We start from the raw sequence: 27803 nt of genomic DNA, 5'->3' as shown, positions 1-27803 counted from the left end.
AAGCGCATTGAACGCTACATTTGAGGATTGGCCCCAGAGTTTCGCGGCATGGTAACTTCGGCCAAACCCGCAACAATCGCCGAGGTTGTAACTCTGGCTGTCAGCCTTACTGAAGACGCTGTTCGAATGAAGAAGTTATCGTTGAACCCAACAGAAAAGGCTGAAACGCATGCTGAGTCGTCTGGGCACAAGAAAAGGAAGCATGCGAACCTGAACCAAGCGACACATAACAACAAGGGTTCCAACAAGAAGCATGACGCTAACCCGCCACAGGAGGCGAAAAATCTTGCAACCATGAATGACGCTCCTGCCAAAAGATACCTGGGCACTCTGCCCATTTGCAACAATTGCAAGCGTCATCACGAAGGGGTTTGTCGCATTCCAAAATGCGACAAGTGTGGAAAACTGGGTCACCATGCTGAGGACTGTTGGGGAAAAGGAAAGAACGGGAATGGAAACCGCAACGGTGCTGGTAATAGGAACGGTGGTGGAAATGGAAATGGCAATGGTAACAGGAATGGTAACGGGAATGGGCAGAACCAAGGATGCTTCAGTTGTGGAAGCAAGGATCATTTCGTGAAAGATTGCCCAGGGGGAAACAACGCTCAGGCTCGAACATTTGTGATTGGAGCAAGGAATGCACGCGAGGACCCTAACGTGGTCACCGGTATGTTTCTCGTTAACAATCACTTTGCATCCATATTATTTGACACCGGTGCCGACTATAGTTTCATGTCAGTGGAATTTAAACGCATGCTTGGAATGGAATCTAGCAGATTAGATATCTCTTATTCTATAGAACTAGCCAATGGTAAACTTGTTGAATCGGGCGAAGTTGTTAGAGGCTGCACACTAGAACTTGGTGAACGAAGGTTTAGCATCGACCTCTTACCTATTCAATTGGGTAGCTTCGATGTAGTGGTCGGAATGGACTGGTTGTCCAAGAACAAAGCTGAAGTTATTTGTCATGAGAAAATCATTCGCATCCCTTTGGCGAATGATGAAACTCTCATCGTACATGGAGAAAAACGAGACGCGCCTCTGCGAATCATCAGTTGCATGAAGGCACAGAAGTGCTTAAGGAAAGGCTGTGTTGCTTTCCTAGCTCACGTTGTAGATAAGAAGGCTGTGGAGCCGAAACTCGAAGACATTCCTGTGGTGAAGGAATTCCCTGATGTTTTTCCCGACGATCTGCCAGGACTACCTCTGCAATGACAAGTCGAATTCCGTATAGACTTGGTTCCAGGAGCCGCTCCTGTAGCCAAGGCACCCTATCGGCTTGCACCATCCGAAATGCAAGAATTATCTACACAACTCCAGGAGTTGTTGGGTATGGGATTCATAAGGCTAAGCTTCTCGCCTTGGGGAGCTCCAGTATTGTTCGTGAAGAAAAAGGATGGAACTCTGCGGATGTGTATCGATTACAGGGAACTAAACAAGCTCACTATCAAGAATCGGTATCCATTACCGAGGATTGATGACTTATTTGATCAGTTGCAAGGATCAAGCTACTATTCCAAGATCGATCTTCGATCTGGATACCATCAGTTAAGGATACAAGAAGAAAGCGTACCAAAGACTGCATTCAGAACACGTTATGGGCATTACGAGTTTCTTGTGATGCCATTCGGACTGACGAACGCACCAGCGGTCTTTATGGACCTGATGAACCACGTTTGTAAACCATATCTCGATAAATTCGTGATTGTATTTATCGATGATATCCTGATTTACTCTTGAACGAAAGAAGAGCACGAGCAACATCTCAGAACCATTCTGGAACTACTAAAGAAAGAGAAACTTTATGCAAAGTTCTCCAAGTGCGAATTTTGGATTCGCGAACTGCAGTTTCTGGGTCACGTTGTGAACAAGAAGGGCATTCATGTAGACCCATCCAAGATCGAAGCTATAAAGAATTGGGAAGCCCCCAAGACCCCAACTGAAGTTCGACAATTTTTGGGCTTAGCGGGCTATTATCGGCTATTCATCGAGAATTTCTCAAAGATAGCTCAACCGCTAACGACCCTTACACAGAAAGACAAGAAATACGACTGGGGTAACAAGCAGGAAGAAGCCTTCCAGCTACTTAAAAATAAGCTATGCGATGCACCAATACTATAATTACCCGAAGGCACTGAAGACTTCGTGGTATACTGCGACGCTTCACGACAAGGGTTGGGTTACGTGCTTATGCAGCGCCAAAAAGTCATCGCTTACGCTTCAAGACAATTGAAGGTACATGAAAGGAATTATACCACTTACGACCTGGAGTTAGGTGCGGTAGTATTCGCCTTGAAGATCTGGCGACATTATTTATATGGTACTCAATGTACAATCTTCACAGATCACAAAAGCCTGCAACAAATATTTGATCAGAAGGAACTAAACATGCGTCAGCGACGATGGGTCGAGTTACTGAACGATTATGACTGTGAGATTAAGTACCATCCTGGAAAGACAAACGTGGTAGCAGACGTACTAAGTTGAAAGGAAAGGGTTAAGACCCTAAGGGTTCGAGCATTGGAAATGACTATTCAAATGAACCTCACTGCGCGCATTCGTGTCGCACAACAAGAAGCCCTTAAGAAAGAGAACCTTGGAGCTGAATATCTCTGAGGTGTGGAGAAGAAACTTGAGCCAAACAAAGAGGGAACCTTATACCTTATGGGGCGTATTTGGGTTCCGCTCGATGGCGGTATTCGAGAAGTCATCCTTAATGAAGCGCATAAATTGAAATACTCGATCCATCCAGGATCGGACAAAATGTATCAAGACTTAAAGGAATATTATTGGTGGCCGAGACTTAAAAGTGATGTTGCTATATATGTTGGAAAGTGCCTAACCTGTGCTAAGGTTAAGGCTGAATATCGAAAACCGTCTGGCCTACTACAACAACCAGAAGTTCCCATGTGGAAGTGGGAGCAAATCTCAATGGACTTCATAACAAAATTACCCAAGACCCCTAGAGGGCACGATATGATATGGGTGATAGTAGATCGATTAACGAAGTCTACGCACTTCCTTCCGATCCGAGAAAAAGATAGCACTGAAAAGCTCGTTGAGCTATACTTGAAAGAAATCGTGGCACGTCATGGAGTGCCTATCTCAATTATTTCAGACAGAGATCGACGCTTTGTCTCAAGAATCTGGCAATCCTTTCAGGAAGCCTTTGGATCGCAGCTAGAGCTAAGCATGGCATTCCATCCTCAAACAGACGGCCAGAGCGAACGAACCATACAAACATTAGAAGATATGCTTCGCGCATGTGTCATGGACCTTTAGTTGAGTTTTCCTACAATAACAGTTATCATACAAGTATAAAAGCCGCACCGTTTGAAGCTCTGTATGGCCGCAAGTGCCGATCGCCCTTATGTTGTGTAGGATCGTGTTCCGACCCGAACGAGTCGATCAGAAGAGTTTTTGTCCAAAACAAGAGGCGGAAACTAATGTTTTGGTGCAATCTCAGCCGTATACACTTTTAACTGTTGTTTTATTGATCAATAAATCTGATTACAAGCCTGACAACACTTCGGCAGCACTTCGTGGCTCACCGGAAGACAATCGTTATGATTTTGCTCCAACATACACCTATTTATAGTGTCAGCTATTCCGCTCGAAAATACAAATGTGATTCAAGCGGAATCACTACAACACACACTCGAGCGGAATCAGCTTTACAAGTTCGAGCGGAATCAACAACTAACCTAGTTCGAGCGGAATCAGCATAATAAGGGTTTCGCTTGAAATGGCAAACTGTCATTTCGAGCGGAATCACCTTCTAATACAACATTCTTGGATTCTGTGCTCTAAACTGGCTAACCCTAAACTAGATTCGATACAAGACGTAGGCGACAGACGGATGCACCAACAAACTCCCCCTCGGATGTTGACGGAGTCTTCAGTGTCGAGTCTTCGGTTGTCAACCTTCAATCTTTATCAGTCTTCATGCTTCTCTCCGAAATGTTCTCCATTGTAAGCATCCTTCTTCAAACTTTATCACCAACAAACTCCTCTCCCTCGAATGTTGAATCTTTAAAATTCATCAGCAATCTCTGAATCATAACCTGGCACTTTGTTCTTCAGACTCCCTCTCTCAATCTGCTGGGATCGAAGTCTGGAAATCATAGATTCAGAATTATTCCAAGATCTTGACCTGGCTCTCTTCCAGCTCAGGTTATCTGCACAATCTCTACCTCAAACATAAGTTTCTCAAAGATTAAATCTTTAAAATTTTGAAACTATTGCAGAAAATATTCAAAATGATTTGTTCTCTGAAAACCACTTGTAAACATAACATCTTCATACACTCTCTCCCAAACCTGTTCTTCATGTTTAGTACTTGGAATTTCAAAAATCAGCTTTTCTACATCAATTGTCAAAAATCTTTTGGATTTTTGAATAAAAGAAAATGCAAAAATGAAATATTTACAGACAATATTTTTGTGAGTTCGTGCAAGAGGATCATATCAGTTTTGAGACACATCACCAACACCATTAAGCTTGATTTCATTTTAAGTTCTAAACAATTCACCTAGATTGTCAGTATACTGGTCCACTTAAATTTTCACACAAAGTTCAACTGTTTCGAGACACGCTATTAGTGTCTTAATTACTTAAATTTATTCGTGTGTCCCACCACTTGAGTATACCACAGATGATACTTCTGTATACGCAGAGAGATGACGGCTTCGACTTTCGGTGTGTCCCCTTTAGAGGATCTTTTCTTCAACAGCAATGATTATCAATTTTACTGTTTAATCATTTTTGCCGAGAGATTTTGCTGTATTTCAAGCATTTTGCAGAAAGTATTATACGGGGACTAGGTCAGAATTTCCATTCAGCAGAAGTCCCGGTATAATACCCCAGATATCACTGAGTATAAAGACGTAGTATCTCAGAAAGAGAGACATTTCAAACAAGATTTCGGGGGTTACCCATATATCCAAGAAGTTGTTTCCCACGAGATAAGCAAGTTTGAAATTTAGGTTTATATCTCGTCACAATCTACTAAATGTGTAAAAACCTGCTGACACATCCACAGAGAGATTGTTTATCACATTTTGACTTTACATATCTTTAGCGTGTTGTGATAGTCCACTGATGTACTATCATTTCCTCTTTTATGCAACAAAAATCATTTTTCATTTTATCATGTTTTTGATTTTTTCAAATTTTCTAATGTTTTTGGATTTTCTGAAAATTTCTTACTCCCCCTAAAATTCAAAAATATTTAAAGAAATTGAAAACAAACTGTACAAAAACATGACAACTGATATGAATTACTTCAATTCTCCATCCGCTTGGCATAAACAATCAAAACTCCCCCTCACAACAAACTATTTTCCCATTAAGATTTCAAAACACTTAAGTTTGTTTTAATCAGAATGGTTTTTTTTTTGGAAAATAAGTTCGTTTATCAACCATTTGTAGGTTTGGGGTCATTTCATCACTTTGTTTACCAACACTTTTAATGATAGTTAACTAAGTTCAACCAAAAGACCTTGATCAACCACTTGTAAGATCAACTAACAAACATTTTCAACTAATTACCATCTGATGGTTGAATTCTCAAGGTGCCGATTCCTACTCCACACTTACCATCCTGGGAGTTCCGGCAATTCACACTTTTCAAAACAAATTTTACAAACATTTTCAAGAATGATGCCGATTCATGCTCCACGATTACCAACTTGGGAGCTCCGGCAAGTCAGGTTTCTATTCAACGAAGAATGTATCCACCCAAGCCTGACCAGCCTTGGGTGTAACTTTTTCAGTCTCATTTGGGGTTGTATCTTCCCTTTTCAATTGATAAAATTCCTTAACCCCTTTAGCCTTCCCCTCAATCATATTTCCAAAAATGTTTTTCACAGCAGGGTTAAAGGCTTTTTCAATATCCAATTCTTTCTTTTTAGGAAAGAATTGGTTTGAAATTTCAACTTTTCCGATTTTAGATTTCAAATTTTTAGCACTTAGTGGCGGAAAATTCACATCATCCACTATCGGAACTTTCTTCTCATCTTTCACAACAACCTGCGGCTCCTCTGTCTTTGTGGAGACAAATTCATCACCTGAACTGTTTCCTGAACCCTTAACAACCCATTTTTGATTTTTCAAATTATCTTTTCTTTTTAAGGCATTCTTTGAACATTCTCCCACTTCAAAGGTTGAATTTTCAAAGCCTGTAAAATTTTTGGTTGTAAGTTCTGTTTTCTCAACAATTTTCTCTTTCAGTTTACCAGAGACTTCCTGTTTTGTTTGAATGTTTTAGGACAGTTTCTAACAATGTGCCCAGCAGTTTTGCACTGAAAACAGGTTCTGAACAACATTCTTCTTCAGCTCTTCTTGCTTCTTGGCAAGGAATTCTTGATTCGTCTGCTTCCTGAAAGCTTGCTCTTTCTCAGACTCTGTCGTTTTTCCTGAAACAAACACAGTTTTTGGTTGATAAACTTTTTCATTTTTATAATTTTTCGTTTGATTAAATCCAAGACCTTTCTTTTTGAAATTACGATTATGGTTTGGTTTCTTTTGGAAACTATAATGACAATTGTAACCCATTTTCTTGTTAATTCTTTGTTGGTCTCTTGAAGTGTATTGTTTAGGTTTTCCAGAAAGATTTAAATCTTTTATTTCAGAAATATTAATTTCTGTGATTTTGAAAACCTTGTTAATCATTTCAAATTTAACACTTCTTATTGGAAAAATCTCATCAGAATATAATTTGTCAGAATCTTTCAAAGTATATGCTACTTTGACAGATTCATCATTCAAATTAGATTTTGATAGCAAAAATTCCGTATCATAAACCCGTTTGTCCTTTTTGATTGTTGGCTTTGACGAATCGGACTCAGACTTTGACTCAGGTTTGGACCGACTCCTCACTGTCATCTTTATCTAACACCTGATCGACCACACTTTTTATCAATTTGGACTCATGATCAGTGTCGGACGACGTGTACGTGACATCAATATTTTCTGGCAAGTTATCTGATGGCCCAGACTCCCATTGTAAGTTAATTGCCTTTTTGACTCTTTCGGAATTTGGATTTCGAGGCGAATATCCATTTTCGACCGGGGGCGGACATCTATTATAGACCACACTTGGTTTCTTACCAGAAATTTTTACTTCATCCACGTCTTTTGTCACGAACTCCTTTTCTTCTGAAGTCTTTTCTTCTTCAAACGTCTTCAATTCTTCCATAATTAGATAAATCCTGTCAACAACAAAAGTAGAACATGAGTAACTTTTTAATAAATTGTTAACACATTCAGTTTCAATTCTTTGTGTTGCCAATTTCAATTCTAACTCAGCACACTTCTTTGTGTAGAAGTTGACATCATCAAGCTGTCTCATGTAAGCTCCTTTGAGTGTGTTCATTGCTACAGCTTGTTCACTGTTCGGCTCAGTGTACTTGTTGATTTCTCTGTTCAAAGTATCATATGATTCTTTCAATCTTTTAATGTTGTGTAGCAATTCATTATTTTGTTTGATCAAAGAATCACAATTTAAGCACTTTTCAGGAACTTTGACTGCTTCAGTATCAACTTTGATTTCAAATTCCGGAACTTCTTTGACTGTTGTGCTCACTTGAAACATCTCAGCTCTTCTCTTTTTCTCGGCTTCAGCTTCAACTTTTAATCTTTCTTCTTCTTCTTCTTCCTCTTCTTCAATCTTTCTCCATTTTTCTTCTTCTTCTTTTTCCCTGACTCTCCTGTATTTTGCAGCCCAATACTCATCATAAGCATTAGCAACAAAGGCTTTAACATTTGATGTTTCTTTGGACATCTCTTTGGCCATGAGTTCTTGGTTTGGGCAAAAATTGTCCCAATTGAAACCTTCAGCCAACTTTTCATCGTCTTAATCTGCCAAACACACTTTGCTGTTTGTTGGAATGTATTTATCCCAACTGAAACCACTACCTTTTCCTTGATTACCCAGACAAGCTCTCTTCGAATCTTCAATCACATGTCTGCCATGTACAGTTTGTGCCTGATGCGATGCCTGTTGTTGTTGATATGGCGGTGGTGTGACTTGATGATAAATCGCCTTCTTGTGGTAGTCGTTGTTTCCGAAAGGGTTTTGAGCTCCACTTGCTTCACGATTTGTGCACTCTCTCTTGAAATGCCCCTTTTCCCTGCAACGAAAACAAGTAACTTTAGACTTATCAAAACCTAAAGTTGAAACATGTGCCTCGCGAAAATCATCTCTGCCTGTAATTTGTTTGAATTTTTCAGCCCGTCTCAACACACTAGCCATGCACCATTTAATGTCCATCAATTCCATTTCCTCAGCATCAATTTGATCGTAATCCTCTTTCGTGAGCATTGGATTTCCGATCCTCCCTGCAACTAATCCTCCATAGGATTCAAGTACTGTAACCAACAAAGACATGTGGCTTTTAGCAACTTCCTCAGTATAATTCTGATCATTCTCAAGCTTTAAGGCAATGTTGCATTGAAGAACTTTGCCACTCTTTGTTGTAGTGAACTGTGGATCATATGTTGGAAATGAAGAGAATCCTGTTGTGCTGCTTGATCCCTGAGATGGTTTTTCAGAAGAACTTTTTGCATTATAAGCTGTTTCAACCTTTGGAGAAAGATTTTGTCTTTTCACTAACACCACTCTTGAAATACAAGCTGATGTCTTGTTCTCCATCGTAGTTCTTCATCCTAGCGATCTTCCTCTACTCCATATCTTGAGCTTCTAGATGTTTGATGAACTCTCCCAATGTTAACTTTTTATATTCCTTCCGATTGTTTCTCAACATCATTAGGAAAGTTCCCCACGTATCATGTGGTAATGCATCAGCAAGTTTCTCAATTAGCTCATCAGTATCCTTTTTGATCCCCAATTTCGACATATTTCTCACCAAGTTACAATATCTCTCAATAATTTGCTTGGTGTTTTCAGATTTCAATCCACGAAATAGATCAAATTCTTTCTTCATGAGTGGCATTTTGTTTATAAGCATATCATCACTTCCAATAGACTTTGCTTCCAATTCAGTCCATATCGAATAAGCACTACCATCATGTTGAAGCAAAATCAAAATGTCCTCTTTGATTGCTTGCTGAAGCAGACTCACCATCAATTTCTCATCTCTATACTTCTTTTTCTCATCGGCACTCATTTCTCTGATTATTGACTGATACCATTTTTTGTGGGCCTTACATATGGGATTTCAGTGTGTTCCCAAGCATCTAAGTGATAAGCTTCAACCCAATTTCCAAAATATTCGGACCACGCATTGTAATCATCAATATCCAAGAGCTTAGGCGGTTTCTGTGATGTCCCTGTTTCATTCTCAAGTAAGGTACTCTGACTGATAGTCATTGGACCAGCAAAGGCGTTATAGAACTCGTTGTCCATGTTTTAAATTTTTCAAAAGTTCACAAAATTTCAAGTTCGAGTGAAATCAGGGTCTGGAGCGGAATCACAATGTTCGATTCAAGCGGAATCTATGATATACCAACTGAAGCGGAATCAAGCTCAACCTTTCAAGCGGAATCTGTACTTTCGAGCGGAATTAACCTCAAACGTTCAAGCGGAATCCTGATTTCGAGCGGAATTAGATGAAATCTTCAAGCGGAATCCGATTTTGGAGCGGAATCAGCAAGAAACTTTGGAGCGGAATCACGGTTCTGAGCGAAATTAGATTCAAAGTGCTGCTGACGCCATCATTTAATCGAACATTTTCGAGCGAAACCTCAAAAATTTCAAGTTTTAGATCAATTTTAGCTTTGAAACTTTCAAGGATTTATCTAAACAAGTTTGCGCGTGAATTGTGTGAAATTGAGACTGTTTTACCTTAAAAATTTTTGATTTTTAGAAGAAGGTGTAGAAAATCAGAATAAACACAGCTGAAATGGCAAGAACTCTTCCTCCTGAGCTCAGATACCACTTGTAGGATCGTGTTCCGACCCGAACGAGTCGATCAGAAGAGTTTTTGTCCAAAACAAGAGGCGGAAACTAATGTTTTGGTGCAATCTCAGCCGTATTCACTTTTAACTGTTGTTTTATTGATCAATAAATCTGATTACAAGCCTGACAACACTTCGACAGCACTTCGTGGCTCACCGGAGACAATCGTTATGATTTCGCTCCAACATACACCTATTTATAGTGTCAGCTATTCCGCTCGAAAATACAAATGTGATTCAAGCGGAATCACTACAATACACACTCGAGCAGAATCAGCTTTACAGGTTCGAGCGGAATCAGCAACTAACCTAGTTCGAGCGGAATCAGCATGATAAGGGTTTCGCTTGAAATGACAAACTGTCATTTCGAGCGGAATCACCTTCTAATACAACATTCTTGGATTCCGTGCTCTAAACTGGCTAACCCTAAACTAGACTCGATACAAGACGTAGGCGACAGACGGATGCACCAACATGTTGGGCAGACGCTGGAGACAAGCGAATGGTTGGTCCTGAACTTGTACAAGAGACAACCGACAAGATTATGTAGATCCGAGAGCGCATTAAGGCGGCTCGAGATCGACAAAAGAGCTACGCTGATCGAAGACGAAAACCATTGGAATTCGAGGTGGGAGACAAAGTGTTGTTAAAGGTCTCACCTTGGAAGGGCGTAGTAAGATTTGGAAAGCATGGAAAGCTGAATCCACGATACATCGGACCATTCAAGATTTTGGAAAGAATTGGTACCGTGGCATACAAGTTGGAATTACCGAAAGAACTTAATAGAGTACATGATAAGTTCCATGTATCTAACCTCAAGAAGAGTCCAACACAAGAAGATGTGATCATCCCTGCGGATGAAGTGCATATTGATGACACCCTCCGATTTACAGAACAACCCGTTGAGTTTAGGGACTGGAAAGTCAACAAGACCAGGAGGAGCACTGTCAAACTTGTCAAAGTACGTTGGAACTCTAAGCACAGACACGGGTACACGTGGGAACGTGAAGACCAGTTCAAAGAAAAGCACCCCCACCTGTTCAAGAAGAATCCTGCGATAGTTAGTTCAGCCTGAATTTCGGGACGAAATTCTTTTAACGGGGGGAGACTGTGACAACTGGCACCAAACCGGTAATTTCCGTACACTTTAATTATTATTTAATCACTACAATTATGTGCTTAAATGTCAACATTGTTTGACTACATGATATACTTGTGAATTCATGCATGTTTTATACTACAAGAATTACTTTATGCATTAATGAACAACGTTGCGCCAGAAATACTAGTAAACTCACCGGTAAGACACATTGCGTCAACAATTCTGCAGAAAGTAGTTAGACAATAGAATTGGAGCCTAGGTGTAGGTCCAACAACAAGAATACATTAAAACCCAAGAGTACATACAAGGGTTTATATATGGACATTCCGGAAGCTAAAATACACACTAAAAAGCACCCGAAATACACTTTAAAAGCTGAATTTTATATAATTCAGCAATATAACAAAATATTACCATGCAAAAATATGACTAAATGATCCAGGATACTTCCCTAAGTGTTGGGAATTGAAAGTGTCACAAAAGAATACTTAAAAGATACTAAACGGTGCTATTTAGCACTTTAACGAACCGGTATTTAACCGAACAACCGGACATTACCCGGAACATCAAAATTATACTAAAAGCATGGTTTATTATTTCTGAGCTAGTTATGATTCCCGAACACCCTAACACCCAATAAAAACATCTAATAACTAACACTTGTAACTAGATACTTGGATTAGAATTATGGGCTAACTAAGTGGTTAAAAATTACACTTACCCCCCCCCCTATATGGTGGACGGTCATGGTGGCCCCCATCAAGATCTTTACTTGATCTTATAAGATACCATATGATCTTGTGTGATTTAGTGGGGATTATGTGTTCTACTTAAGGAACACATGATCCTTTGGATAAAGCATAAGCATGATATAAGGAGACCACCATTCCCACTTTCTCTTACACACTTCACTCATCAACTTCTCCTCCTCCCTTGCCCTCTACCTTCGGCCGAGCACCCCTATACACCACCATCAATTTTCGATTTTCATACAAGCCATCCAAGTGTACTCCAAGGTGTTACAAGGTTTTTAACGAAGCTCGGTGCTCTCGGAACTTGAAGGACCTCACTCATTTGCTATTATCCTCCACATTTTCCTCATTGTTCATCCCTAGCTTTAAGCTAGTTGTAAGATTCTTGAACACCCTTGTTACTTCATATTTTTAGTGGATAAAAGATATATTATGATGAAATAACTAGAACACTAAAAGACATACACATGAATCTTGAAACACAAAGTGAAATATGATGATATCTTGATGAAATAGTGTTGAAATGATATTGTTTGGTGCATGAATGATATTTGATAGTTGCTTACTAGAGATGACGATGTTAATCTTCATATGAAGCTTGCTAGATTGTGATTAGAAACATGATCTAGCAAGACTAGGAGATGATTGTGTGTTTATACAAAGATGATCATCTTCTTGATTTGACATGAACTTGAAAGTAAAATGATTTTAAACAAAGTAAACTAGTGAACTTGTAGATCCAAGATTTATAAATAATTTTCCAAGAAAACCAAGTTTAAAATATGATTTTTAGAAGATCTTGGTTTTTACTCAAACCTACACTATTTTTGGTCGAAAAACAAGTGTATAAACACTTATGAAACAAGAAAAATACAAAAGAAGTATTTTTAGAAAAAGCATCTTACAAGTTGTAAATGACTAAATACTTCAAGAATGATATTTACAAACAAACAACCATGTTTTTTTAAGGGTAACTAAACCTACTAAATAATATGGTAAGTTACTACGAGTTTTTACAAAACTTCAAGTTCATGATATAGAGTGATCTACTTGATTTTGGCTTGTGATAAGTCATGGTTAAGATATTGATTGATGAGATGATTTTAAAAGAAAATAAACACATGTTTGAAAACATGGGAAACCTCCATTTTTAGGGGAAACTCTGTCAAAATTTCTATAAAATTTTGACACTTAGAAAAATATAAGTTTTTGAGAAACTTTGTAATATACTAAAATTCAAAAACCCTAAAATAATAAATATTGTATAAATATGTTGGATCTTACACTAAATGTGTTATATCTACAAGTACCAGACATTTTATTTAATACATATTAATTAACCAGCTTGTATCTATATCAAATAATACAACATGTCGGGCATTATTATCTTAGAAAATAAATAGTAGTAATCATATTTATCAATAATAATAACGATAATATAAATTGGATTAATATGCATTTTGTTGGTGCACTTGTGTCTGTACTTTGTCTGTATTCGGTCTGTATGTACGATGTTCTATTTAGTGTTGTAAGTTGACCAAGTCAACCATCCTCCGGTTTGACTTGGACAACAGTTGGTAAAATAGTGAAAGGTGTTATGATCGAAGGATAGCTCCTCGAAGGATGCTGTTGATCCTTCGAGGTGCACGAAAGATATGGTTCGACTGATTAGACCTCGAAGGATGATCCTTCGAGGTCAATGCTGATCATTCGAACAACTTGTGATCGATAGATGATCCTTCGGACCATCTATCGGAACCTTCGGATCCTTCGATCTGGCATCATGGGCTGGGTATATATATACCCATGCAGTGTATGTGTGAGTTAGTTCTGCCATTTGCACATCCGAGAGATAGAGAGCTTTGAGAGCATTCTGTCCAGGACTCACACACACACACTTAGAGAGTTTATAGAACATTTATGTAAACATTGAGCTTGTAACCGAACCCTCATTGCATTAATACAAGTTGTGTTAATCGGTGAACTTGTGTGTTTGTTTCTCTACTTGCTACTAACTCGGTTTGCTTGCTAGCTTGGATTCCGCACTCGCTAGTAGGTTTGTATAACAAGGTTTAGGTTCGTAATCCTCCGCGAAAAGGGACCTACAAGTGGTATCAGAGCCTCGCTCTTTACCTTGTTTAAAACCGGGTTTTTACAAGTTTTGGTGTGTTGAAACACTTGGTTTTGCACCTGTTTTTACTTGTTTTCTTGCATTTTCTTTGAGTAAAAACGTGTCTAAACTAACCGGGAGTGTTTAAAGTTGGGTTGGGTAACTTGGAAATTGGTTTTTAAGAAACTTTGTGTTTTCCGGCCAATTTCCGGTGTGTTTCCGGTGACCGGACTTGGTGGATAAGGTTTGCCATTTTTGGGCATTGTTTTTGAAAGTCAAAAAGTTGGTGAAGATCTGTGTGCAGAACATACCTTTCTGCCGAAAGTACTTCACCAACCCATCACCTTTTTCACCAACCTATCACATCAGATCTGTTTGTGTCAGAACCTCTCGAAAGATATCTTTCGACATCGAAAGACTATCCTTCGACATCTGTCGATCAAGGAAGGCTCGAAAGATTGTTATCCTTCGACCCATCCTTCGAAGTCTGAATCATATCCTTCGAGAAAGGAATCTAATCGAAAGACAAGTGTCCGAAAGATAAGGATTTAGCTCGAAAGATAAGGATCTTTCAAAGGAGAATCCTTCGAGCTCTTGAATCTTTCGAAATCATTGTTCGAGACTCAACAGTAATCTTTCGAGTACTGTTGATCCTTCGAACAATAGTTAATCTTTCGATTGTGGTCAGTTTGTTGTTAACAAGTTTCTGTGATTTCAGATCCTTCGACCAGGATCCTTCGGCTGTGTATCTTTCGGATCATTCTTACTTAGCATTTATTTTGCTCATCTATCATGAATCCGAGTTGGTGGGGAAGTCCGGCTCCAGACAGTGGAAAATACATGAATACCAGTCAATCTCCATCATGGGCCGAATCTCCGGTATCTACATCCTCACAAACAAATGCCACTCCAGCTGGTCAATGGGCGTTTGTTTCAAATCAAACTCCGAGTATTCAAAGTCTTCTACTAAGCGAAAGTGAAACCGGAAGTTTAAACAGGCCTCCAAAGTTGATGCATCTTAATGAATATCCGGGATGGGTTGATCGTTTCCATACATACATTCTTGGTCAAAATACAGAGTTGTGGTTGCGGTTCACTACGGAATTCGATCAAACTATCGAGGTTGCTGCTTCTTCGACAGCTACATTTGCCGATCTTCCTGATGATCAAAAGAAGACGTATGACTTAGAAAAGAAAGCATACGCTATTCTCACTCAAGCACTGAGCAAGGATATTTATCATCAGTTCGTCAGTTTCAAGACTACAAAGAAGCTGTGGGATGCATTGAAGACAAGAGGAGTAGGTAATGAAGCCACACGTCAACTACGACGAGATCTACTGAAGAAAGAATTCGATGGCTTCACATGTATGGATAAGGAGTCCTTGGGAGATATGACAAGCCGTTTCTATCACCTGCTTACTGAGCTGACCAACTTTGAAGTCACTACGACTCCAACAGAGGTGGTAAAGAAGTTTGCCGATGCATTACCTCCTCAATGGAATAACTTCCTGGAAATCTTGAAGTACAACGGAACGTTGAAAACTACAAATATCAACGATTTCGTCAGCTTCTGGAGAACAAGGATCAGGAAGAAACGTTGAAGGCAAAGAGAGTTGCAGTGCCACAGAATCCAGAGATGTATTATGGCACCTCCACTACTTCATCTGCAAAAGCCGGTTCACATGCTCCACTTCAAACGGCGTTTGTCACAAGCACGGATATGTATGGCAATCCAGTGCAAGTTCCTGTAAAGCCGCCTCCAACCACAGATCTGTATGGAAATCCAATACAACCACCTCCTCCTCCTGCTGCTCAACAACCACAATATGCGTGTTATGGAGGAACATCATCTGCTGCAGGTCAACAATCAAAGCCAAATACAGTACAGCTTGACACTTCAAGCTTCTCTAAAGTCAGTGTAGAAGTAGCTAAGGAACACATGGAGCTACTTAACACTGTAGTAAGCGCGTACTGTGGGTTGATAGAAGGTCAGATTGGAAACATTAATCTGACACAAGAAGATTACAGGCAGATTGATAAGGAAGAGATGGACTTGATGGATATCAAGTGGGCCTTTGCGAGTGCTGTGAGAAGAGCAAAGGATTGGATGGAAAGTACTGGCAGAACCAGCTTGGAAAGTAAGCGAGACACCAAGTATGGGTTCGATAAGCAGGCTGTTAAGTGCTTCAACTGTGGTGAACGGGGCCACTTTAAAAGGGAATGTACAAAGCCAGCACAGCACGGGAATCAAAATCCCTTCAGAAACCGAGGCAACCAGCAGAATCAGAACAGAAACACTGAGCGTTCATTGGTGCCTGCAAATAACCAAACCAACCGAGCACTTGCAGTTCAGGTGGATGAAGGTTGTGACTGGTCAATCCAGTTGGGTGCTGATGCTCCTGATGAAACAGCATGTTTTGCTCAGATTGTGAAGGAGCTAGTTCACACCAGTGGTGGAGAATCTTCTGCCAGTGGTGGTGAATCGTCTGAAGATGAAGACTCTTCTGGGTACAGCAGGAGTGCTGATGAAGAATCATCCAATTCTGGTGATGATCATGTGGGTGAGACATCTAATGTTTCGGATGATATTGACATTGATGAACTCTTGGGGGAAGCTGTAGCAGAAACTCAAAGAAGATCTATTCTGGTGGATCAGGCTGCTTACTCTTCGTCTTCTCTCCATTCAGCCTTTATAGCTAATGTCGACGGTTCATCAAGTCAGGTATGTGTCGATGAACCCACTGCTATTAACTGTGATGAATGTGATAGATTGCATGCTAGGTGTGCTGATTTGGAAGGAAACATGTCTGAGTTGCAAGCCAAACATGATGCTTTACAAGCTAGTTTGTTTGACTTGCAAGACAAACATAGTTCCTTGAGTGCTGATTGGTGTGACTTGCAAAGCAAGCATGAGGCTTTGCAAGAGAAATATGATGTGACATTCATCCACAATCAGAAGTTGACTGTGGACCTCTCTAAATGCACAGAAGCCAACATGTTTTATGAAAACCATGAAAAAGAATTTAAGTCAGTAATTGAAACATTAAAGAAGGATAAAACAGAACTGACTAAAATGGTTTCAAGAAAACAAACTGATATTAATTTGTATATATCTCGCCTTGAGAGTATGCAAAAAGAGATGGCTTGTGTGAAAACCGAAAGTGATGCGATCAAACTCAAGCTAGACAGTTATTTGAGTTCTAGCTATGTGTTAGATCACATCATTGACGTTCAGAAGGAAAAGAGAGATGTCACATGCATAGGCTACAAGAAGTGTCCACCACCAGTGAGACATAATTATGACGCCATGCCTGATGAAGAGGACAGGGTTTTCTTTGAACCTTCTGTGCCTCTAGATGTTAAGGAATTTGCTGCAGGACTCGGATACCAAAAGGAAGTATCCTCAGATTCAGATGTGTCAGCAGATACATTTGTGAGTGCTGAACAGAATCAAGATCCTCCAGCTGTGATTGAGGATGCTGATTCATCTGATGATGAATCTGACGATACTGTCCCAGCAAAGTCTGATGCGGTAGCCAAAAATGAGGACATACCTCTTGAGAATCACATTCTATGTGATCCCCTTGTTCAACCCGCTAAGACTGTTGCAACTGAGTCCTCATCTGCAGAAAAGCCGGAGAGTGTGAATTTGCTGTACACTCTAGTTGGTGATGATAAAATTTACTCAGACAAAGATTTTCCCATTAAGAATGTTAATCAATCCTTAATCTGTAAAGTCTTTGAGAATTCGACGAGTAAGTTCTTGGGAAAGGCAGGACCTAAAGTTACAGTTACACAGTGTCCTCCTATTCCAAAGGCTGAAATTCGAAAACAATTTGGTAACAAGAAATTACCAACAGTGCCAACACAGCAAAATCACACCAAACCCAAAGGTAAAACACCGGCTCAAGCTAACAAGAAGCCGAACCAAAAGAAGAAGAAAAAGGTTAACTTTGTGAAATCGACGGGAACGGACAAAATTGAAAAGTTTGAAAATCAATCTAACTTAGATTTTGTCAAGAAAGCTATTGTCGAGAAAAGAAATGAACCAAGTAGTTCAAAACCTAGTACCTCGGGTTCACAAAGTTCAACATCATCGGCTAGACGATCACATGATTCTTCGGGGTTTGTTGAACGAAGATCATGTTTTGAGTGTGGAACCATTGGACATATTATTCGTAATTGTCCATATCTTCATAAACAAAAAGGAAAGATTGATGATCCCCGTGGCAAAACTGACCGTAAGCCAACAGTTTCCACAAAACAAGATCCCCGACTTGTAAAAGAAAGGGAAAAGAAACAGAAAAGGCAACAGGTCAAGAAAATTGAAAAAGCAATTAAAACTGATGTGGTTCAAAAACAATCTGTTGCTGTAAAACCAGAAACTTCTACAATTTCAAACAATCAAGAAGTTAAAATTTTAAAGAAAGATTCTGGTAAAACAAAACAGACATGGAAACCTAAATCGGTTACTGAATCAGGGGGACCATCACAATTCACCAACCATCAAAGACAAGAAGTTATTGTCATTGATGAAAATGGAAGACCCAAGACCACAATGGCTTGGGTCCCCATCTCCAACTAATTCATTTGAGTTCATGTGCAGGGTGCTTCAGGAGGAACTATCAGTAGTCATTGGATTGTTGATAGTGGGGCATCCAGGCACATGACGGGCGACATGAAGCTTCTCTACGACGTTAAATCTATTAGAGGAGGTTATGTTGCTTTTGCTGGAGATAAAGGTGGATACATTACGGGTGAAGGAATGATATCTAACGGGATTGTCAGCTTTGACAAGATCAATTTTGTGCAACAACTTGATCACAATCTTCTTAGTGTTTCTCAAATCTGTGACAAGCAGTTCTCAGTACACTTTGATGCTAATGGATGTTATGTGCTGAAACCCGGCTTCAAAATTCCAAAAGAATGGATTCTCTTGTCGGCTCCAAGGATAAATGATTTGTACGTCCTTGACATGAGCCAAGCTATTACTACGTCTGCACAAGCAACTTGTTTCGTTTCTAAAGCCACAGAAAAAGACACTATCTCTTGGCACAGACGAATGGGTCACATTCACTTACGCAAAATGAATCATTTGGTTTCAAATGAATTGGTGAATGGTGTTCCCCTCAAAAATTTCCATCTTCAAGACGTCTGTGTTTCGTGCCAGAAAGGAAAGCAAACAAAGAAGAAGCACCCTACAAAGAAGATCAACACAGTGGCAGTTCCTCTTGAGCGTTTGCACATGGATTTGTTCGGTCCTGTCAAGCACAAAAGTATTCGGGGTGATCAATACTGCCTCGTGGTCACTGATGATTATTCAAGATTTTCTTGGGTTGCGTTCATGGCACACAAGAGTGAAACCTTTGGCATTATCAAAAACTTGATCATTCAGATTGAGAATTTGTATAAGTTGAAGGTTAGGCGAATACGTAGCGACAATGGTACTGAATTTAAGAATCATTCCATGGCGGAGTTCTGCACTTCAAAGGGTATTCTTCATGAGTTTAGTGCAGCTTATACTCCTCAACAGAATGGTGTCGCTGAACGTAAGAACCGCACATTGATCGAGACTGCTAGGACAATGTTGGTAGAGTCACAGTTGCCCATTCCATTCTGGACTGAAGCTGTGGCCTCTGCATGTTACACATTGAACAGAGTCCTTACAGTCAAAAGACACAACAAGACCTGCTTTGAGCTTCTTCAAAAACGGAAACCAGATTTGTCTTATCTAGAACCGTTTGGAGCTCCATGCACGATCATCGATCCTAATGGAAAGTTTGGGGCAAGAGCAATTGATGGATACTTTCTTGGGTATGCCACCCCTAACTTACGAGTCTGGAATCTAGAGACTAAAAGGGTTGAGGAATGGTCTGAGGTCAGAGTACAAAGGCACACCTTGCCAGTCAAAAATCCGGGTCAACCTTGGATGTTTGAGTACGATGACTTCTTCAATTCGATCAATGTTGAAGCCGTTGAAGAAAATGCTGCGGCTAGGATGTTTTTTGAGAGTGACAATGCAACAGTTTCACCGGTGGTTCGTCCAATTCTTGTTAATCAAGAACCATCTTCTTCGGTGAACAACAATACTCTCAACAATGAGGATTTTCATGATGCAAACGAATTGAACGAATCTTCAGAGGATGATGAATTTCTAGATGCAGATCAGGAAGCTCCTACAACAGCAGTTCATGGTACTTCAGAGGGTACTCCTCCAGTGGATACACATAGAACAGCTGAGACTACTGCATCATCCTCTTCGTCAATTCCGGGTCTTGAATTGGTTGTTGATCTTAATCTTAACAACCTGGGTATAAATGTTCCAGTTCCAGATAATACAGAAACAAGGATTCATAATACCCATCCTCAACAAAACATCATTGGAAATGTGCAAAGTGGCGTACAAACAAGAAACATGTTGCGAAACAACAACAATGCAGGCTTGTATGCTGCTATTCGAGAATCCGGGCAACAAAACGACTGGTCCTTCGCGTGTTATGTCTCACAGGAAGAACCAAGAACATGGAAAGAAGCCTTGAAAGATAGCGCTTGGGTTGAAGCAATGCAGGAAGAACTGCAACAATTCCAGAAGCTGGGTGTCTAGAAGCTCGTAGAGAAACCTGCTAGATACAAGAAGATTGGTACCCGTTGGGTTTTCAAATGCAAAAAGGATGACCGCGGAGTTGTTATCCGAAACAAAGCTCGTTTAGTCGTTCAAGGTTTTCGTCAGATTGAAGGGATCGACTACAACGAAGTCTATGCACCAGTGGCACGTCTCGAAGCAATTCGAATCTTTCTAGCCTATGCGTCCTTCAAAGGATTCAAGGTCTATCAGATGGACGTGAAAAGTGCATTTTTACACGGTGTGGTTGAAGAAGAGGTGTACGTCGAACAGCCTCCAGGTTTTGAAGATCCTATCCATCCCGATCGGGTTTGGTTGCTCAACAAAGCTCTTTATGGTCTTCATCAAGCACCACGAGCTTGGTATGCAACCTTATCTCACTATCTGCTGGAGAACGGTTTTCGTAGAGGTCTTATCGACTGTACTCTTTTCATCAAAGAACAAGATGGAGATCTTCTTCTGGTACAGGTATACGTTGATGACATTATTTTTGGTTCTACTAATGATGTTTTGTGTAGGGAATTCGAGCGCATCATGCAGGATAAATTCGAGATGAGTGCTATGGGGGAAATGACTTTCTTCTTGGGCCTACAAGTACAACAAACGGAGTCTGGGATATTCATCCATCAGACTAAATATGTTGGTGACATCTTGAGCCGGTTCCAGATGTCTGATGCAACGCCCATTGGTACCCCATTGCCAACTAATCACGGAATTACTCCAGATTTGAAGGGAGAAGCTGTTAGTCCTTCAAACTATCGCGCTATGATCGGATCTCTTATGTACCTCACAGCATCAAGGCCAGACATAATGTACCCAACGTGCCTGCTTGCCAGATATCAAGTTAACCCGAAGGCCTCACATCTTGCTGCTGTCAAAAGGATTTTTCGTTATTTGAAGGCGTACCCTGACACCGGTCTGTGGTACCCTAGGGATAATAACTTTGAATTGGTAGCTTTCAGTGATTCTGATTTTGGCGGATGCAAAATCGACGGTAAATCCACAACGGCTGGATGTCAGTTCTTAGGAAATCGCATAGTTACATGGCAGTGCAAGAAGCAGACGTGTGTCGCTACATCAACATGCGAAGCTGAATACATTGCTGCCTCAAGTTGTTGCTCCCAAGTTCTTTGGATCCAACAACAAATGCGGGACTACGGTTTTGAATTCCTAACTACTCCTATTTACGTTGATAATTCTGCTGCTTTAGATATCACTAGAAATCCTGTGCAGCATTCAAAGACCAAACACATCGAAATCAAATATCACTTCATACGTGATTGCTTTGAGAAAAGGCTAATCGATGTTGTTAAGGTCCACACCGATGACCAACGTGCCGACTTATTTACCAAAGCTTTTGACAAATCTAGATTTGACTTCTTATTATTGGTAAATGGCATTAAGGTCAAGCAAGAGTAAACCAACATCGGAAAATCATTTTTGTAAATATCTTTGTGTGTTTTCAAATTTATCTTAGTTTATTGATTTTAGGGGGAGTAAATCCAAAAATCTGAAAATCCAAAAACATCGAAAAATTTCAAAAACACAAAAACAATAGAAAAACAAAAATGAGTTTCCTGGCGAGCAAAAGAGAAAGTGATAGTACATCAGTGGTCTATCCAACCTCTTTAAACCTTAAATGCAAAACGATAAGCAGCTCTATATAAGATGTATCGGTAGGCTCACAATCATTTTAAAGTGTGCAGGGTGATATAAATCTTAATCGACTGAAGACCAGGTGGGAACCATTCATTGGCATATGGTCTTAGTACCGAAATTTCGTTTGATAGATTGCCGAGGTTCTGAGATATTCGGTCTTTATGCTGCTTATCATCTGGGTATCATGGTTGTATCTTTTACCGAAAAATAACGGGGACGCAAGTCTAGATCTTCCATGATACTATACATACGTGTACATATTACATACTGCATTAGACCTCAATAAGTGATAAACAATCACATGTCCAAATCAAATAAGTGATAAAATATCACATCTGTCCGGGTGTCAAGTTCGTCTCTCTGCTGTACGAAAGTACTGACCTGTTCACGGACTTGCACCTGTGCCCTCATGCATATGAAAATCAAGTTCCTCATTAATAAGTGATTATATCACATAGGACTTGTTTTCAAATCAAAATAAGTGAGTATCTCACAACTTATACGGTCAAACAGATGATAATCGGTATACTCACCGGTAAGATGAACTCTCGTGCATACCTTGATACGGGAATGTGTCGTGATGTGGATGAACACCGGTCGGTAAGTATAAATCATACCTTAACGTATCCCCTCGCCATGATTACATCTGATAAGTTGAGCTTAAATGGATAACAATACCGATAATTATTATAGGATGCTTATCTTAATGTTAACTAACTGAACAACAAGAGTGTTTTGGCATGACCGTACACTGATATGATTCTCTTACCCTCGAAACTCACAAAAAGAATGTCTGTATATATTTTTGTACTGCTTAACTTTTATTATTTCTTTTAAACAGTTTCGTCGTTTGGTGCATATCAGCACGACATTAGCGGTGATGTCGTTTGATAACACTCAAAGGATTTTAAATTGTTGTCTTTTACTTTCAAAAATACCAAAAAGATTTTAGGAGTGTTTTAATATAAACTTTATAAAAGCCAAAAAGATTTTATTTCTGCTTTATTTTCGATCGTACGATGTTGGAGCTCAAGTCTTCGTTACCTGAAACCTGACTGAAAACCGAATTGACTAAATCTTCATAAACGGTCAAAAATTTGCATGTTTGAAAGTTAAAAACTAAAATTGACAAATTTAAACTTTCAAACTGTCGGACGGTGTTTGATTATGACATGGTCATTCGTGTGTCATGTGTGTATGTTAACTATATTCCAAGCAGTTGTTCTCATTATGCGTTTAGATTTCTTGCATGTGCAGATTCTAAAGGCTGGGAGAACATAGTCGATGACAAGCTCTGGAATGAAGACACAACGAGAAGGTGCTCAAGTGATGAAAATGATCGAGTTGCCGTTGGCCATCATCAACACCACAGGGATCTCACTTCATAAAGATAAAGTCTTTTCACGAGCATAACTCAAGGGGGAGCTTATGTTAAGGGGGAGTTTGTCAACACACTTCCTACATGATACGGGTAGTTTGTTGATACACTCTCTGCTTTCAAGACGTGAAGACTTTGAAGATCCTCCGACATTGAAGACTTGAAAGGACATCAGAGTTTTGGTAACTCGAAGACCAAAGACCGTCGAAGTTCGAGACGAGTCTACAACTATAGAAGATAAAGACAAAGCTACAGCCAAGGGGGAGTTTGTTGGTGCACTTGTGTCTGTACTTTGTCTGTATTCGGTCTGTATGTACGATGTTCTATTTAGTGTTGTAAGTTGACCAAGTCAACCATCCTCCGGTTTGACTTGGACAACAGTTGGTAAAATAGTGAAAGGTGTTATGATCGAAGGATAGCTCCTCGAAGGATGCTGTTGATCCTTCGAGGTGCACGAAAGATATGGTTCGACTGATTAGACCTCGAAGGATGATCCTTCGAGGTCAATGCTGATCATTCGAACAACTTGTGATCGATAGATGATCCTTCGGACCATCTATCGGAACCTTCGGATCCTTCGATCTGGCATCATGGGCTGGGTATATATATACCCATGCAGTGTATGTGTGAGTTAGTTCTGCCATTTGCACATCCGAGAGATAGAGAGCTTTGAGAGCATTCTGTCCAGGACTCACACACACACACTTAGAGAGTTTATAGAACATTTCTGTAAACATTGAGCTTGTAACCGAACCCTCATTGCATTAATACAAGTTGTGTTAATCGGTGAACTTGTGTGTTTGTTTCTCTACTTGCTACTAACTCGGTTTGCTTGCTAGCTTGGATTCCGCACTCGCTAGTAGGTTTGTATAACAAGGTTTAGGTTCGTAATCCTCCGCGAAAAGGGACCTACACATTTGTTATCTAATATATAAATACTTGGGACTTATTAGTCCATAAAGTGAATATTAAGAAACGGAAATGCTAGTAAAAAAAAAAAAGAATTGTTGAACTTTAAAAGAGAATTAAATTAAGGAATAATTTATTTGACAAATAGGTGTAGCTTTGATTGAGATTTCACTTCCATCTTTAAAGGATTTTAATTGCTCAATGACTATAAACCCATGGAATGTATATGGACACAGCCAATCTATCTTCGAAAATCTTGCATATCCTAACTTTCTGTGACAAACCCTTCAACCCTAGAACCTCTACATGTTCGTCGTGTACTAGCCATACGCCACCGTAAGCACCACCGTCGCAACCTCCGCCATCACCAACAAACCACCACCACTATTAGTCACGAATCAGATTTAACTGCGCTGCCATGAGCCTTATCGCCTCCGCTATCGGTCTCGATTCAGTCCGTGACCAAAACCACCATCATTTGTACAAGGATTTTAGCCGCCATCCTTGCTCACCTTCACCACGCGAACCGTCTCACACTTTGCCGACGATTAAGCAGCCGCACCACTTTTCCTCCACGAACCAGACATGTCGCCACACATCATATAGTCGACCATGGTGAATTGCCAGCGCAGTTACTCCATTCCGTCGGTCCGACGTCTCTAGTCGCTTCATCCGATTTCGGTAAGATTTAAGAGTTGTACTAAATCAAATTCTTGGTCTTCTAAATTTTCTTATATCAACCGTACTGGGGTTTTGGTTAACAGATCTTTCCGGCGACTTAAAAAAAAAGAACGATAGAAGGAGAGTTGATTTTGAGTGAGGGGTGTGTGTATCATAATATTATTTCGTTACTGTGTTTCTGGGTATGAATTTTGTTTTAATTTGAATATGATGTATATATTCAATTGTGTATGCATGCATGTATGATGTGTGATGTGAGTGCTCTGTGTTCAGTCCAAATGCACTGTGTATGTGAGTTGTGTGCATGAATGTGTGTGTCTAATGTGCATGAATGTGGTCTAAGCATGTGTTTTGGTTGTGCATGCGTGTGTGTGAATATGAGAATGTGGTGTATATATATATATATATATATATATATATATATATATATATATATATATATATACATTAATCTGGACATAATAGACTATATTATATAAACGAGGTGATTAAATTAGTTATTGTGATTGTTGAACCAAAAGCGTATTTCATTATTGGGTAAATTAGTTTTGGTCGCCGGAAAATCTAAAGAAGGATATTTTAGATTAAATAAAAAAAAAACTCATTTTTTTACGGGATTTAGGTTTGCAATATTTTAAGGACGAATCGATTTGGATTTTTTCTTTGCTTGGCTAAATCAAGGTACGGATTCCGTTTCTTTTACATCATAGTATAATTCTATTTTTCGTTACTCGTTGGTACGGATTTTGTTTGTTTCCATCGTAGTATAATTTGCAATTCCTTCTACGGGTACGAATTCTCAAGTCTTGATATCGTAACGTAATTTTATTTTCATTACTTTTAGTATGGATCTTTATCTTTGTTTTAGAGTCTGATTGTCATGGTTTGATACCTATATTCGTTTGATATGTGATACGTTATCTGAGTCAGTATTGTATCTGTCCACTTTTTGTTAGTGTGTTGTAGCATGCCATACCTCAGACTTGTATCATGGTCGCATGTTCCTGTTAGTCTTATTTTCAGTTGCCTGTAAATTAATTATAAGGCCTTAGTATTTTTATTCTGTCACCCAAGCATGTCTGGCTTGCCGTTTGGGCGTTAACGGCATGGCACTTATCGTGAAAGTGCGTAATCAAAGTTCACGACGTCTCTAGCTTGTGCTTGTGTAGCATCTTGGCCACTAGAGGCGTATAGATCGATCTTAGCTCTGAGTTTGAGTTTGTTTGTCTGGAGATGGAATAAGGGGTGAACGCCACACTCACCATCTCATAGGTGCATGGACTAGCTAGCTGTGTACCAGTCTGTTTCTGTTTTTGGCTTTGGGTGCTTCTGTGTTACACGATTTATTTTGTTGATATATAGTTGTCGTGTAAGTCAGTATTTGTTTCTGTATGTGAATATGTTAAGTATTTGTTCTGATATGTTTGTACGCATCCGGTTTTGTTTCCGATCGTGTATTGGGTTAATTATGCTTCTGATTGTGTCCGGTATCCGTTTCTGTTATGTATTAGCTATGTCTGTTTTGACTTAGTATCTGTACGGTTTGTATCTGATTTGTCTCGATCAGTATCAGTCTCAGTTTGGATTTAGATTTCGTGTTATACGTTTAGTTTGTGTCCCACAATATCTGTATTTGGTATTTGATTCGGTGCCTGTCGATATTTGTCATTGAATCTATCTTTGTTCCGTGTCCATATTCCTTATCGGTTTAAGAAATTTCGCAAGGATTAAATCATTCTACTTTTAAACTCAAGTCATCTAGATTATTTTGTTTATTAAATACAAATATCAAAAGCTATACAAATAGTTATTTTAATTAAATAATAACTTATAAAGTTATTTAATTAAATAATAACTTATGAAATTTGATTAATTAATAAAGATGGATTTAAATCTAAACATTTATTTAAAGATAATAGTTCGACAATTCTTTTCTTTTAAATATTATAAGACTTTTAGTGGTATTAAAATGTTTAGGCTTACGTATTTGATTTTGATTCTGTATCGTCTTTCCATGTCAGTTTACGAAACTTTTATAAGTATTTCATTTGCAATCCAGTTTACGACATTTATTATATTTCTACGTTATAACTTTTCAAAGTTAAAAAAAAAATATAAAAGAAAATACTTTTGCCAAGTATCTTATTTTAAAAAAAATAACATCATTATTAAACGTTGTTTAAAATATTTGATAGTTATTATTTCTTGGATTTGTTTAAACGTTTCATTTACGAACTATGAATAATAGGTTAGAAACTTTTCTGGTTATACAGATACTAGATTATTTAAACAAGGTTTTCAATATGTTCGTTTATACAAGATAAAAGATTTTAGTCATCGTGTTCAGCTACGTACCAGTCTCTACAACGGTTTTGTGTTGGGTTCGATATCAGTTATATGTATGGCTGACTTTGTTCCGTATCAGTTTTCGTTAAAGTTTTAGATTGGTTAGTATATCAGTCTTCCGTCTGCATCTGTTTTCTGTACTCGTGTCAGTAATCGTTTCAGTACAGTCTTAGTTCTATTATGTTTTTCTTCCCGCTGATATTACTTTACTTGTACTGTTGATTTCTCCGTTACTGAGCAATTTTTGGCTCAACCGTATTTTTCTTTTTGTGTTTTTTTCTTATTTGTTTTACAGGTAATATGGGATGATCGGGGATTTCAGTGA

At 39.2% G+C, this 27803-nt stretch overlaps 1 protein-coding gene across 1 annotated transcript; it reads left to right on the top strand.

The window, feature by feature from the left end:
* Positions 1-48: 48 nt before the first annotated feature.
* Positions 49-27803, top strand: LOC110893426 (cellular nucleic acid-binding protein homolog). The gene is made up of 2 exons (XM_022140537.1): positions 49-621; positions 27774-27803. Exons 1-2 carry the CDS (start codon positions 49-51, stop codon positions 27801-27803), a joined length of 603 nt encoding a protein of 200 aa, XP_021996229.1.

This window comes from Helianthus annuus, chromosome 12 (assembly GCF_002127325.2).
Source record: "Helianthus annuus cultivar XRQ/B chromosome 12, HanXRQr2.0-SUNRISE, whole genome shotgun sequence".
Lineage (NCBI taxonomy): Eukaryota > Viridiplantae > Streptophyta > Magnoliopsida > Asterales > Asteraceae > Helianthus > Helianthus annuus.
This window is presented reverse-complemented; position numbering and strand designations above follow the sequence as displayed.